At 37.8% G+C, this 15,196-nt stretch overlaps 1 protein-coding gene across 2 annotated transcripts in view; it reads left to right on the top strand.

The window, feature by feature from the left end:
• The window catches only part of LOC131667646 (homeobox protein 4-like), a 227,798-nt gene extending 223,680 nt beyond the window's left edge, over nt 1-4,118 (top strand). The window contains exon 4 of one of the 2 annotated variants that reach the window (XM_058941223.1): nt 3,511-4,118. In XM_058941223.1, coding sequence (XP_058797206.1) covers nt 3,511-3,760 — 250 coding nt within the window. In that variant the 3' untranslated portion in view covers nt 3,761-4,118. The remainder of the gene's footprint in view (nt 1-3,510) is intronic. The other variant, XM_058941214.1, reaches the window with a different exon arrangement.
• Nucleotides 4,119-15,196: the final 11,078 nt, after the last annotated feature.

Below are 15,196 nucleotides of genomic sequence, written 5' to 3'. Positions count from 1 at the left end.
TTACCTTTATTTAGCAGACGTACGGAGGCGAAAAGTATGGTTCGCACGCTCACTGCAGGAAAAGTCTGATTTTTCCTGCTCGCGGGCAGCGAACACGGGCACACGTGGTTTCGCCCTCGATGGCGAAACACGTCGCACGCCGACGTTCGGCTTCACAGGTAATGGCACCGCTTCTGCTGGCTCAGGTCAGCACTCCGGACAACTCGATAGCAGCGGTCACTGGTATCGGTCTCTGGTTCGGACACTTTTATTGTCGATATCGGTCTTGGCGGCTCGCGTATCGGTAGCTGGCGTCGTAACCACGGGCGAACGTAATGATGGTTAGTCCCTCACTTGTTCATTTTCAATCGCGCGCGTTCTGTCTGCTCGCGTGCCGAATTTACCGTCACAAAACAAATACGATACGAATTGGAATACGATACAACAAAATTAGCATCTTAAGAAAGAGAAGCAAGAATTCGACACTTTGATAACTGATTTCTTAACAGAGTTATCAATAAATAAAAAATTTATAATTTATTTAAATATTTAAAATGAAGTTGTCAGGTAGCGATCTAATTGTACATACTTATAAAATTATTGAAAACGATTGTTATATGATTGTTGATTTTATAATAGCAAAAGAAACAATTTGCGAATTCATTATTTAATTATTATTTGAATTCCGATTGTTAATTTTGATTTTGGATAATGTTCCGTGTATCATAAATTATATTTTGGTGTAAAAAATTCTACTAATTTTAATGTAGATTTTAAGTTATTCATTTAATTAACTTTAGTCGTATATAACTTTGTGAGGCGATTTTTCCATAAGAAATAATTTATATCATACAATTCAGCATTTTCAACTCAATTTTCTAAATCACAAACTTTTCACTTCGCATGCGCGATAAAACTTGTTTAAAGTTTGTGCAAGTTGGCGAAAATAGCGTTATAGAGGCTAGCCAATTATAAATTCGCTCGTCGCTGCGGCAAAAAGGGAATCCTACCGATCTTAGCAGCGCGAGCACTGTACTCATGAAATTAGGTCTTAGCTATTTCCTGAGATTCATTATTCAAAGGTCAGCCTTGCTACATGATAGCTCAACTCACAAGATCATTTCTCTTATGAGAAAAAGTAGCCTTAGACTATCTCTTTTAATTATTATAATATTAGAGCCTAGAACCTCAGCTAAGTTTTTGTTGTGGCGCTGTGTGGCCTTTCCTAGATAGATGCGAAAATACTCAAATTAAAGAAATTTAAAGGACACACCGAAATATTGAACTGATTTGAATCAGACTCTGTTCATTGCGTGATAATTAAATTTCCATACTGTCTTTAAAATCCACTTACTTTTTATCGCAAGTCACCGAGGGTTGTTATCCTCGCAGCTCGACTTCGATTGATTAATTTTCAAAGGTTTCAGAATTGATTGTTGATGTAAATATAAGACTATTTCAATCACTACTAGTAAGTCACAGACAATTATTATTTGATATTTCAAGTATACATTATTATATGGCAACTTCTTACTTACTCTTGAAAATATAATTTACAAATGTATCTTAGAGTTCAAACTCAATAATATAAACGTTTTAGTTTTTTATGGTCAATGTTATGAAGAAGTGGATTTTAGCAGTGACTCGACGGAGTTGACCAGCTGTATATAGCCGCCAAACAATAATTTTTATTAAATGCAACGGTAGTCTATTCAATTAATCGATCCGTTCGCGATTCTGCTTCTCGCGCGTTAGTTAAAACAATTAAGAGAGAGAGAGGGGGCGCGCGATCATTTGAATAAGCAATTACGCCTCAGCTGTTTACGTGTTAATACCGTCGATTTTGTTTTGCACCTTGTTTCGCCGAGTGATTATAAGTTTTACTGGGACAATTACGTGCGTGTGTGCAACGACGGTATTGCAGCAGCAAGCAGCGGTACGGTAGCAGCAGATTGCAGCGGATAAAGGCAGATCTAGGCAGCGCAGCTGATAATTTGGAGGGCAGCGGGAGTTGATTCAGAATCATCAACAATTACGGCTGATCACCGTAATTGCACCGCAGGGTAGGTGCACCTCCCTTCATTATCGCGTGTAGCGTAATAGCGATCGTAATAGCAATCGTAATAGCGATATTTTTTCTGTATTCGCGCCGAGCATTAGTTCGCGGTTAAAATTCAAATCTTCTCTCTCTCTCTCTCTCTCTCACCGAACATTATTCATTGTAAAATCCTATTCGCGTGCGTTAGTCTTTTGGCCCAACAAAGACTGTAGTTATTTTTTATTAATTAAAGTCAGTCAAATTTATTCGTCAATTACGTCATTTAATTTTCCCATTAGCTTAAGTAATTGTAAAAGGCTTAGGTTTTAATCCGATTACATCTAGGGGATTAAGCGGATTGGGCGTAAAGTCGCCTAAGATTCATCGAGTGTCACAAGGCACGTGACTTAAGGTGAGTTCAACTCTGTTCGATAGAAGACAATTAAGCATAATCATCTGACGTAAAGGCGAATACACGTACTATCATACGTGTTTAACTGAGCGGCGGTTAGTTCAGCATCGTAGGAGTTTGTTCTCAAATAAATTTCTCATTTTTTTAGATAACTGCCCCCGTTACAAAAAATACTTATATATTTCTGTTTTCGTTTAATTCTGCTCTAATTTCTGGAGCTGTTAACCTTCTATTTTTTACATTTTTCAATATAACACGAAATAATTATAAGCCCTAAGTGATACATGTAAAAAACTGCATATCACAGAAAGTATTCTTACTCACTTTTAATTTGCTTTCAGAATTTTTATCCTAAGACGAACAGAACCGGAGATATTTCTGTTGAAAAAATGATTTCATTTTCCGAAAATTTTGAAGAATTTTCAAAATTTCATATTTGTAATTTTTTGTGAACAGTTATTTCAATAACTTTTTATAAACAAAAAGTAAATAAATAAGCTTATAGTAAAAAGTAAAAAAATAAATTTTTATAAACAATAGCAAATAACAATAGAAAAAACATGGGTAATATTTATTAGCTATTCCATAGATGCAATAGTTAGTTTATGACTATCTTGGTTAAATTTTGTTTGAGATACGAAGGGTTTCGAATCATTTGTATAAAATGAAATGGTTTATAACGATATAACACTAACTAATTAAACTATGACAAGAAAGTGTTACAAAGGTTTTTTTCGTATTTTTTCCCATGGAATCGATTTTCTCTAATCATTATTTTGAATAAATAAATTTTTGGTAATTTCTTTACAAATTTTTTCCCATGGAATCGATTTCCTCTATTCATTATTTTAAATAAATAAATTTTTGGTAATTTGTTTACATATTTTTTATGAACAATTGCAAATATCAAAAGTAAAACCATAGGTAATTTTTTTCAGATACGCCATGGTTGCATGGTTGCTATAGTTAATTTGAGGATATCTTGGCTTAGATTTTAATGGGTTAATGGATAAATTAAAAATAAATAGCTACATCTAGTGTAAATTACATAATGTTTTTATGTTAAATTAATTTGTTTCAGGAAATCGTCACTTGTGCTTATACAAAAGTCTTTTGCTAGAGAACTAGAAAAGAATGAACCATATAACAGTGACCTACCACGTGGTATTTACAATATTCAAGAGCAAAAAGAAATTAAAACCATTGATCATGGAAAATCTTCTACTTCCCTAGACAATGATATAAAGAAATTTGAATGTCTACATATTTTAGTTGAAGCGGCGGTTGCAGTTAAAAAACAAGAAGAACAATTAAAGCACGTTACTTCGTGATGGCATAAAATCATGTACATGTATTTTTTAGCGAGTTATAGAATTAGCTAAATTTTATTGAATACTTTTTCATTGCTATTTTTCTATGATACTGAAAGTGGTTTTTATTATTTCAAAATATTTAATCTTTATATTATATGATAAATATTTATCTCATTTATCGTCTATCTTTTCATAATTATGATTAAAAAAATGAAAGTGACATAAGGATAAAATACTAGTTCAAAAAATAAAATCTAGTTAAAAGATAAAACACTAATTCATAGTTTCATAAAATTTTATATTATTTTAAAATATTAACAACAAAATTTAACATTCATTAATTCAACATTTATTTAAAAACCAATACAGCAGATACAAAATACAATACGTAAATTAGAAAAATCTGCTAAGCTTCTGAAGTGAATTCATTTTTAGTTTGTAGGATTAATCGTAAATATGTAGTAATCTAAAATCTCATATTAAATCGAAAAACTTATAAATCAAAAGGGAAATATTATGTTTTTCTCTCATGCACCCTGAATATAAGTTTTCAATAATCTATGTTTCATTTTCAGTTGAAGCTGAAACCACTCACTAGACTGTGCTCAGTTTTTTCAGAATTTCAAAGATGAGTTACTATTTTTATTAAAAGATTCAAATGACAGGAATCTCTTATAAATAACTTATTATCATAATCATATCATATCATTATCAAACCATTATCATATCATATTATAGGACATCGAGTTTTCATAATATTATCACATGAAAGTTGAAATCAAGTCCTTCGGATATACAAATTATTAGTTGAAAACGTTGAACTGTTCAGGTGCTGTAACAGAAAATTTTTATTAAATAACAAGCTAATATTTCAGAAGAAACATTTTATTGAAAATGTCAGTGGCATACTTAAAAATAGTACAACTGCTTATCGAAGTAGGCTTCCTTAACGTTATTAGTTTTTAAATATTTTATGACAAAAAGTGTAAAATGATTAATTACACTATTGGTTTTAAGTGTTTTACAATAAAACTAGGACAAACATGGAGTATTGTTATGAAAGGCCAAAAAATCTGACGGCATAGAATGTTGAACCTAACTTCTTCTATTAAAGATAGCTCTATCTCAGGCATGAATTCAATTTACAGCATTTCTTCATCCTAGATATTTGTAGGAAATAAGTTTAGCTAATCGTAAGACTTAATTGTAAAACTTACATCACTAATATGGCGTGAAATGAGGAAATTAATGAGATAAGTCGTCTGTTCGCGAACTAAAAATTATAACAGTTTGTTATTAGTTGAAAAATCGAAAGATGAAATTTGTCCTAGCTCTTTCATTTGCTGTCATTGATCGCTGGACTCAGTTATTGGCGCGCGATCCGATACTCCTCCACCAAAGCCAGCGCCTCCGTTTGGTCACGAGTACACTCGGCCTCCTATCGGAGCCCTAGGCAGACGCTTCGGAGGCGCACAATCTCATCTGTCCATCAGTAAACGGGTTGTTTATCACGTCTCGTCCTTCTTCTGGGCACGGATGCATCGCAAGCTCACTTCAAGAGACTTGCGAACTTCCGCACCAGCCTCTCTGACTCCTCCTTACCCTCGGAGCCGCCAGGAGCTGCCTTCGCCGGATTTGATTCCGCCTAAAGTTTCGCCATCAATTTGTGGACATCGATTTTATTAACGTTTCACCCCTCCTGGGGGGGGGGCAGATCTCACGTCGTTGCCTGCGTGCGATCTCTTAACACGAAGGCTATGTACTAATGGTCTCTTGTATCCCCCACTCGACAACCCTGGCGTAAGTCTGCAGCGAGTACGATGTTCTCTACGACTCCGGATCGTATCTTCGAGGGCAACCACCTTTTCCTCAAACTCCGCTACGCTACAGTTTGAGGTCAGGTACATACTTGCGTACGTTAAGTCTTTAACTTGGACCTATACAAAGTACTCCCTTGCTCCATAGCCCGTAGTGCAGCGCTACCCCGTACCCATATTGCCGCAGTACGCAACGCATTAACAAACCACGTCGGTGTCTCCCAGTCTCAGTACGGCTTGCAAATGAGGATAATTTCCACGTCTTTTTCGTCCGCTATTTAGGATAATAAGGCCAGATTACCGCCATTCATGTTGCCCTGGAGAACCCTACCCATTGTGAGAATTTCAGCGTGCCTTTGCTGGTTTCGCTCTTGCCTTTTTAAAAGAGTCATACAGGGTATAACCTAGTATGTACGCCCCCACCCCACCTACTTCCCCTGCCATGAAAAAAAAAACAGGCAGCAGCGCCCTGGTCTTGTGACCTTCCTTGACTCGTTTGAAACACGCTTCGCTATGGTTTAACTCGTCGCAATTGATCCGTAGATGCCCGTGGCTGAGGTAGTGGCTGTAGCATCTCGTTACTGTTACACAGGTCTTAACCCAGAAGTTGACAAATACCACTTTGATGCGTTCGGCTTACAGGAGCCATTTGGTGCCCATACTACTAACCACTCATACAGCCAGATTATGCCCTCGGCTGCTGGGATCGAGAACGGGTACCTTTTATATTACTACGCCCCCGAAAAGCCTTCTCGAGTCACTCGTTGATGCTCGTTTAATCTTTCCAGCTGATATAAACTATGAATAAGCCTTTTGTCTTCTTTATAATTCCTCGGACTTGCATCGCTATCCACTGCGTCCGTCATCCCTAGTGTCCGTGCTATCCCTCTATCCAAACGTCCTTTTATGCGTGCGTCGCGTTTCGTTCGTCATAACTTTCGAATACGTCGCGGTGTTATCCTTAACCTTTTTTTTTGTTTTCTTGTTTTGATCACAGTAACCCAAGTTGTAACGATAGCGGCAGACATGCATCGAGGTGGCTATTGATGCAGCGTGTCTCCACGCGCGGAGCAATCTCCACAGTCGCGGGCCACTTAGATTGACTAAAAGGAATCTATCTTTATCCACTCGATTCTTTGTCTGCGTCTTCCCTATGTTCCTCTGGGCTGTTTAGTTAATCCCTAATTTTCGCCTCCTGCAGCAGTTCTTCGAAGCGGTCTATCTTGTTTACGTAAGTTCCAGTAATTTAAAGTTCTGTTTTTGGTCTCTCCATTACGTTGAGAAGTAACTTAATCTGTCACCTCAAAGACTATGCAGGTGATCGCTGACTGTGTACTCCTCTATCGCCCGCTATTTCCATATCCGCGACGAGATTCTGCTTGGAGTCATCGTCATGTCGGGTATTGAATACTCAAATCCCGATCGTCTGTATGTCGGTGTCGTTCCCTATTTGGCCACCTCCAGGTCAAGTCTTACGGCTATGTCCAGAAGCAGCCTCCCTTGTTTATCCGTCGTTGTCTTGCTATTATTATTATTATTATTATTATTATTATTATTATTTAGTTTTTTTGATGGTAAGAAAAAATGGGGAATCTACCTAGACCAGATCATCAGCGGTGGCCTTCTTGTCTAGCAAGGCAGATCTCAAGGACCCCGCCGGTATGGCGGGTTCCGGGTATAGCCCATCCGCGGCAGAAACTTCGGTGGCCCACGGGGACCGTCTAACCCGCCATCCATCGAACATGCCTCTGAAGGAGTTCAGAACTATTCCCCTGAGGGTATTTAGAAGCATACTCACCGGATGGACGAGACCATTTTCGTATTACTTTGCCGCTGCGGGTTCTGTCCAAACGTCTGTTCGTTTCGTACATTATTCACTCACGGTATTTTTCATACAATAATCTCAATTCCAGGCATCCGACCGCCTTTTTCCATGTTAAAACAGTCTCGATCAAGGTAGCGACTGCTGTCCAGCTGTCCTTGAAGTGTAGCATTTTCGTCACAGGATTGTTCCGCGTGATTGTATCAGTTTTCGTTTCCAGTTGCAGTCTATCCATGATTCATCGTGAGTACTCGTAAAAAGTGCGCTCTACGTCATCTTCGTCACGACAGCAATATTTGCAGTCCGGCGTCCATACTTACAAGGGAACCACCCCAACCCGACCTCACCGATTTGAATGATTTTGGGATATGTTGTAGTACTTGAAAAAAATTAGACACGTGTTTTTTTTTATCGGCCCGTAAGGGCTTTTAAGGGGTGAAATCCACCCTGAAAATCAACCCCTAAAATCAATTTTTTAATATTTCTCAGCATCAAATGAATATTCTTCAGTAAACTCAACGTTAAAAAATTTCTTATAAAAAGTTGCTTTTAAAGACATAACATTTATACCGAAGGCTTGCAACCTCCTTTTTAATAGGGGTAAATGCACTATTTTTCTATACGGTTTTACGACATATAATATAGTAAATCAGCTCGAGTGATTTAAAAATCGTACTGATAATGAGAAAAAACCAAAAATAAATTAACATGTTTCCGGATTAAAAAAAAAAAATAAGTGTAAGGGGTGTTTCACCCCTTAGAAACCACCCCCGTCAAACTATCAACAGGTTAATCCACCTAACCCTGGGATAAACAAGTTTAGTCGTTAGTTATTTCTTGAAATAATTTAATCCTATACGTGAGCGAGCTACCTCAACTAACCAACCTGCCTCTAACCCACCAAACCCCATAAACCACCCTTACCGAACCACATGTAGGCTAACCCACCTAATCCTGGGAAAAGCAACTTTAGTCGTTTGTTATTTCTTGAAATAATTGAATTTTACACCATAAGCGAGTTATCCCAGCTGAATCACATACCTCTTATCCACCTAGCCCTAACCTATCTAACCCCCACCTTTATAAACCAACCTTAATAAAACACAAGCAGGCTAAACCTCCTAACCCTGATAAACACGAGTTAAGTCGTTTGTTATTTCCTGAATGAATTTAATCCTACGCCTGAGCGAGCTACCTCAACTAACCAACCTGCCTCTAACCCATCAAACCCCCATAAACCACCCTTACCCAACCAAATGTAGGCTAATAGGCCTAACTTTGGGAGAATTGTGTTTATCAGTTGCTTTTTCTTAAAATAATTGATTTCTACACCGTACGTGGGGTATCCCAATTTTTTTTTAATAAAATATATCTGTAGCTCAAACATAATTTATTATAAATAAAAATATGTTTAATACATTTTATTTTAATCGTACCAAAATGGCGAGAAATATCTCTTAAAACTAAACACGAGAATAACACGAGGTCTAATTATCTTTTATAGATCTATACATATATATTTATATTCATATGTAGATACATAAATATATTTGCATAAGAGCCATCGTACGCGATACTACATATATTTTGATTTTTCATAATAATTTTCATCTTTTTCTTTTTTTATTAAATGGTAAATTAAAATGTATCATTCAACGAATTCCTTACAGAAATGATAATCATCGAAAAAGTGTTTGAAACATAATGATCTTTTACACCAACCACACCGTATTATAGCAACATTTTTACATGCTTCTACTTCGCAATGTATATTGCAAGAATCTCCAAAACTAAAATCAACAGGGTTATCAGTTTAAGCTGGTTTTTATAACTATGAATATAATCTATTATTTGATATAATTTATTTTCTCATTGACAAGTAGTAAATGATTAAAAAAGAAATAATAACTATATTAAACTTCCACTTTTGAAATTAATAATTTTTAACTGTTATTACTTGTTATTTTTCTTTATTTCGAATTAAATTTAGGTTTAAAAAATAATAGCTATTATTATTACTCTTTTATACACAGCTATATGTAATACAATGCAAATAATATTTAAAAAAAACTGATACTATAACTGTTATTATTAATTTCGAAAAAACAAAATAGTTAATAATTACTTATAATTTATTTTAGTCTCAAATCTTATATTTATAAGCCGTTATTAATTATTTTTATCTTTTTTGTATTTATAATGAAAAGAAAATAATAATTATTACATAAAATTTGTAATACTTGGGACATATTGTTATGCAACATGAATGTTATTCAAGAAATACATTTATTTTTCGCTATTTATATAAGGTTAGTCTCCATGTGGTTCGGTAAGGGTGGTTTATAAGGGTGGGGTAGATAGGTTAGGGGTAGGTGGATAAGAGGTATGTGATTCAGCTGGGATAACTCGCTTATGGTGTAAAATTCAATTATTTCAAGAAATAACAAATGACTAAAGTTGCTTTTCCCAGGATTAGGTAGGTTAGCCTACATGTGTTTCGGTAAGGGTGGTTTTTGGGGGTTTGGTAGGTTAGAGGCAGGTTGGTTAGTTGAGGTAGCTCGCTCACGCATAAGATTAAATTATTTCAAGAAATAACAAACGACTAAACTTGTTTATCCCAGGGTTAGGTGGATTAACCTGTTGATAGTTTGTCGGGGTGGTTTTTAGAGGATGAAACACCCCTTAAACTTATTTTTTTTTTAAATCCGGAAACATTGTCAATTTATTATTGGTTTTTTCTCATTATCAGTGCGATTTTTAAATCACTCGAGCTGATTTACTATATTATATGTCGTAAAACCGTACAAAAAAATAGTGCATTTACCCCTATTAAAAAGGGGGGTTGCAAGCCTTCGGTATAAATGTTGTCTTTAAAAGCGCCTTTTTATAAGAAATTTTTTTACGTTGAGTTTACTGAAAAATATTCATTTGATACTGAGAAATATTAAAAAAATTGATTTTAGGGGTTAATTTTCAGGGTGGATTTCACCCCTTAAAAGCCCTTATGGGCCGATAAAAAAAAATACGTATCTAATTTTTTTTCAAGTACTACAACATATCTCAAAATCATTCAAATCGGTGAGGTCGGGTTGGGGTGGTTCCCTTGTTAGTTCCGTCTAAATAATTAGTGTTTGTAGTATCCGTGACCAGTAAGGAATTAGGTTGATTAGAAGTCAACCTCCCCGAACTCACGTAGAGTCCATGGTTTCAGGCCACTTATCAAGCGTCTCGTCCACGTTATCGTCTCGTTTCTTGTCCATCGTTCATTCCAGTCGTTTAGTGTTCTGTTTCAATCCATAAGTGCCACATTGGTTCTCCCTACGTCAGCGCTTGTCTTGTACGCCCGTATCCATTCTTTGGCGAGCAGGTCTATGGGAATAATGCCCGCCATGAGCAGGACTGCCTCGACCGAAGACCGCACATACCCCGGATCTCCGTTTGTTCTCTAACTTCTTGAGTCCCGAATGGGAGCAGTGGAAATACTTCATCTATCTCGTCTCACATATCATACTATTGTGGTCTTTCTATCCACATGTCCAGCAACACCGTGATCTATCAGGGTTCGACACGCTGTCTAGGTCCAAGATTTCCAGCTGCGTAGCTGTGGTCAGATCCTTGATCATACCATTCCCACCCAGGGTCTGTCTCAGCCTCTCCTGGAAGTCCTGTCTTTCATTTGGTCCGCTTTTTTGTCAAGTCCTCTGTCTTTCGTCTTGCAACAGCTTTGAATTTACTTTTTAGCGGTGTCTGGGTCGATGCCTGACTTTAAGCGGCGCAGTGCGTCGGCCTAAGTTAATTCTTCTCCAGACCTGATAAAGACTGCGCCATTACGTGTCTCTACTGTCCGCGTTTTGTGTGTCGACATTGACTTATCAGTTTTCGTCGCCAAAGATTCCCTACGTTTCGTTTCCTTTTTTGTCTCTTGTCCTTCTTGTTATGTAGGTTGATTTAAAGCAACCTTCTTCCATCCAGATTCGTCGAACACCTTTTGATAGACGTTGACTGATCCGGTCGTCTCTGTTACATTTTCCGTAGCCTGACGTCCATACGAAACTTGAGGTGGTCATATTAGTACCATGCAGCCTCTGCAGCCTCTCTAATCACAATCATTCCTCGGGTTATGTCTGTACTTACATTCCTCTGTACTTTCGTGCGCGCCTCCATATCGGCTAGTGCACGATCAATTCGCTGAAGCTGTGCATGTATGTTATATATGGAGGTCGCGCTATCTTTGTCCGTCTGTTGTCCTGTCACGTCATCCATCACGCCGACCAGGGTATCTTTCGGAGTAGTGGAGGTGCTGGGCGGTACCTTAGATTCCCAAGAATCTTTGTTTTTTCGAGCAGGTGGCACTGTAAAATCTGCTTTTCTTGTTTGTCCTTCGATTTCGTTAGATTTTTAAAAATATAAGTTTTGTATAAAAATTATAGTGACCAGAAGGCTTATCGGAAAGTGGGTCCAGCAACTATCTTGGATTCTCCCCATAGCAGAGACTTATCTGATCGCCAATCGGCATTATTACAGAGAGCGGGTTTAGCTTGCGCTCTACCGTTGTTCTAGGCAGCATCCCATGCTGGCTGAGCTGGGTCCGACCCCTTCAACTACTGGCGGCCCAGCAGTACCTCACTAGTGTTAACTAAGTACCCTTCAGAATGGGCGAGCATACTGTTCCTGAGGTTTCCCCTCTGGAGCGCGTTTAATTCTCCACCCGATGAGATCTGCAAAATGTGCAGATCTGCTAAACCAAGTCCAGCAGTTTCTGATCTTCAAGGAGGAGTACGTTTATAGGACGCTACCGGTACTTCATACACCGTATGTGTGCTCCGTTTGTAGGACTCAACCTCTCAGATAGACCCATAAGTGTATAAAATGATTAGTGGTTGTGACAAAGGCCGGCTACCACTTTCTCCATCTTCAAGTTAGAGCTGCTTATTAGCCGAAACTATTGTAGCGTTGCTACTAGAGCATCGACGCGACAGTCCCGTTGCCCTAGTAGCACGATGTGAGCGTTGGCAGGTAATATTTAAACTGACAAGTCGAGACTTGACCAGAGCCCGCCTTTCATTATTATTAGTAGCCTTATGTTTAATTTGAATTTTGTAACGAGCATAACATCGCCTCGTTATATCTCTCATTTTTCCTAAATATATTTTATTATACTTCGAAACATACACTTTAATGATGAGAATCTAATGACGCTATAAACAATTTTATTTTCATGAAATCGTATCATATGTATATCTTTTATACAACTATGTAGAAAATGCTCGGCATTAACGACTATGAATCTTAGGCATAGTAGTATATACGATATAAATATGATACGACTTCATAATAATGAAATTTTTTGCAGCATTATCAGATTCTCATTACTGATACATTTATCTGCATATACTTATGTAAATTATTATTACCACAACAGTAGCAGGTGACATGAAAAGGTAAGAAAAAGAGGACAAGTGTTACATACACATAATTAAGCCAGCAGGTGGAGAGAGTTGCGTCTTATATAATGTATAAGTGTGTATGAGGATGTTCATGCTTCTTGCCTTCTTCTTCTATAGGTAATGGCCTTCGAGTGATTACCTGCATCAGTCTATTCGAGCGTGCGTTAGTGCAAAATGGCTGAGTGACTGTAATTGCCCATTTGGCTAATAACTGTATGTCATAAAAACAGGGAAAAAGGAACTGGTCCTAAAGGTGATAAAATTCTCTGTTGAAACTGCAGCTGACCTAGTTTCACTAAGTTCGAAGTGTACGCCTAGAAATGATAAAGAAAAAGTGAAAAAGGAAAGGGGCAGCAAGTAGATACGGTCCCTATTACTCTCCCTGTCACCAGGATCTTCGATATCAGCAGCGTCACAAGTGTAGCGCAAAGACTGCACAACAAGGCGAGCGATCCTATGCTAACCCCGATTAGTTTTCCCGACGTGTAGTCGATCAGCGATGGAGGTATTGTGGCCAACACCCTGGTGGGAAGTCGCCTAAATGGCGGCTGACAGTTAATATCAACGAATACGAGTTTAAAGGACTCTGTATCACCGGATCGTAAAAGGCTGAGGAGGCAAAAGTCAGCTTTGCTAAAAATCAAAGATCTTACAGGCAAGCAAAGAGACAAGATCGATAAATTAGTGCATGGTTCGTTCCTAGAGTCTTACTGCGAACTGTTGGGTTGCATAGGATGAATTCATCATGATATAAGCCTTAACAGTCCGCGCCCAATGAAGCAGAGATAATATCTTGTGTTCAAAAAATTGAGGACAAAATACACGACCAAGTGCAGAAGATATTAAATATGGAGATCATCCGGAAGTCTAAAAGTGAATAATCAAGCTCTATAGCTATCATTTTGAAACCCGATGGCACATATCGATTTTGCGTTAAACGAAGTCAATGCGTTCTCATAAGTGTCAGCGTACTTATTGTCATATATGGATGTTATTTTATGCAAAATCCAGTACACCACATATATATGTGCTCTAGATTGCTCTGGAGCCTTTTAGCAAATATCTTTCACAGAGACGTAGATACCTATCATAGCTTTTACTATACCGGGAATAGAACTGTTCGAGTTTACTTACATGCTATATGACTTGGCGGGCAATTCGGCAACATTTCAAATATTGGTTAATAAAATTATCACTCATGAAATGGAGCCTTATACATTTGGCTATTTAGATGATACCTGATCAATACCACTGATACGTTCACCGATCACTTTAAATGGTTCATGTTAATTCTAAAAAGAATTAACGAGGCTGGTATCACCATAAATAGAAAAAAGCCGAAGATTTGTATATCAAAGATTCACTATCTCGATGTGCTTGTAAACCGAGATGGCTACCAAACTGATCCAAAGAGAGTGAGACTGATTTTAGAGTATCCGGTGCCTCGAAACTTATAGCAACTTAGTACTTTTCTTAGCATGACATCTTTTCTTGACATAGCATGACTACTTTTCTTGACATGACTTTATGGCGCCATTCATCGTCGAGTGCAACGTCAGCGATATGGATCTGGACAATATTTTATGGAGCCGTCGCGTAATGTTCGATGCAAAGAGGAGCGTGCAGCTGTACTACAGCCGGAGGCAACGGCCGGTCATAAGTGGCATATTTGTATGCAAAAACTCGAAGTTACGAGCCTATGCCTTAGAAAATAGCAAAACTGCTCGAATGTGACAGAAAAAATATTATAATCAGAATTATCGCAATATTACTTATAACATCGACAATAAAGTGTGGGAGAAAAATCGCATATTCTCTTCTTCACAAAAGGCCATTACACTTAGACTTTGTTCTAAGTGCGCTGATCTCTTTGTTATGATGATCCGCCTGGGCATGAACTCGTATCAACTCTAAAATGAAAATGGAGTTGACATCGGAAAAGTCGCCGTTTGTAACTTCAAACCCCGTTATGATGCCGAACAGTCTCCTTCGGATGAAATTCTAGATAACGACAATCTTTTCAATAATGAAAGTATCGCGCTTTTAATTGACGAAAGCGCTCAAGCTCTTGATCAATTTACGATTAATGAGCCAACAATAGTAGTCACGCACTCTTCAACGGCTGCTGCGACCGTCAAGTACGAGTTAAGTTACTTCCACACCTAAGGCTGTAGCTTCCCACAAAAAAGGCCGGCTCCGTGGCTCTAGGAAGGTTGCATCGTTGCCTGTTGCGACGTCAATTCGACAGTTACGCTGAAGAAGCAAGGCCAATTCTTAATCACTTACCACGATTTAATTACCTTTCCTAACCACATGCTATAAATCACCACTACACCTCAATACTTTTGATTCCTGCTTCATGCCTCAA

This window comes from Phymastichus coffea, unplaced genomic scaffold, assembly GCF_024137745.1.
Source record: "Phymastichus coffea isolate CEN01 unplaced genomic scaffold, Cenicafe_Pcof_1.1 PCOF00005, whole genome shotgun sequence".
In the NCBI taxonomy this organism is placed as follows: domain Eukaryota; kingdom Metazoa; phylum Arthropoda; class Insecta; order Hymenoptera; family Eulophidae; genus Phymastichus; species Phymastichus coffea.
The sequence above is the reverse complement of the archived record's forward strand: the minus strand, read 5'-3'. Positions and strand labels throughout refer to the sequence as shown.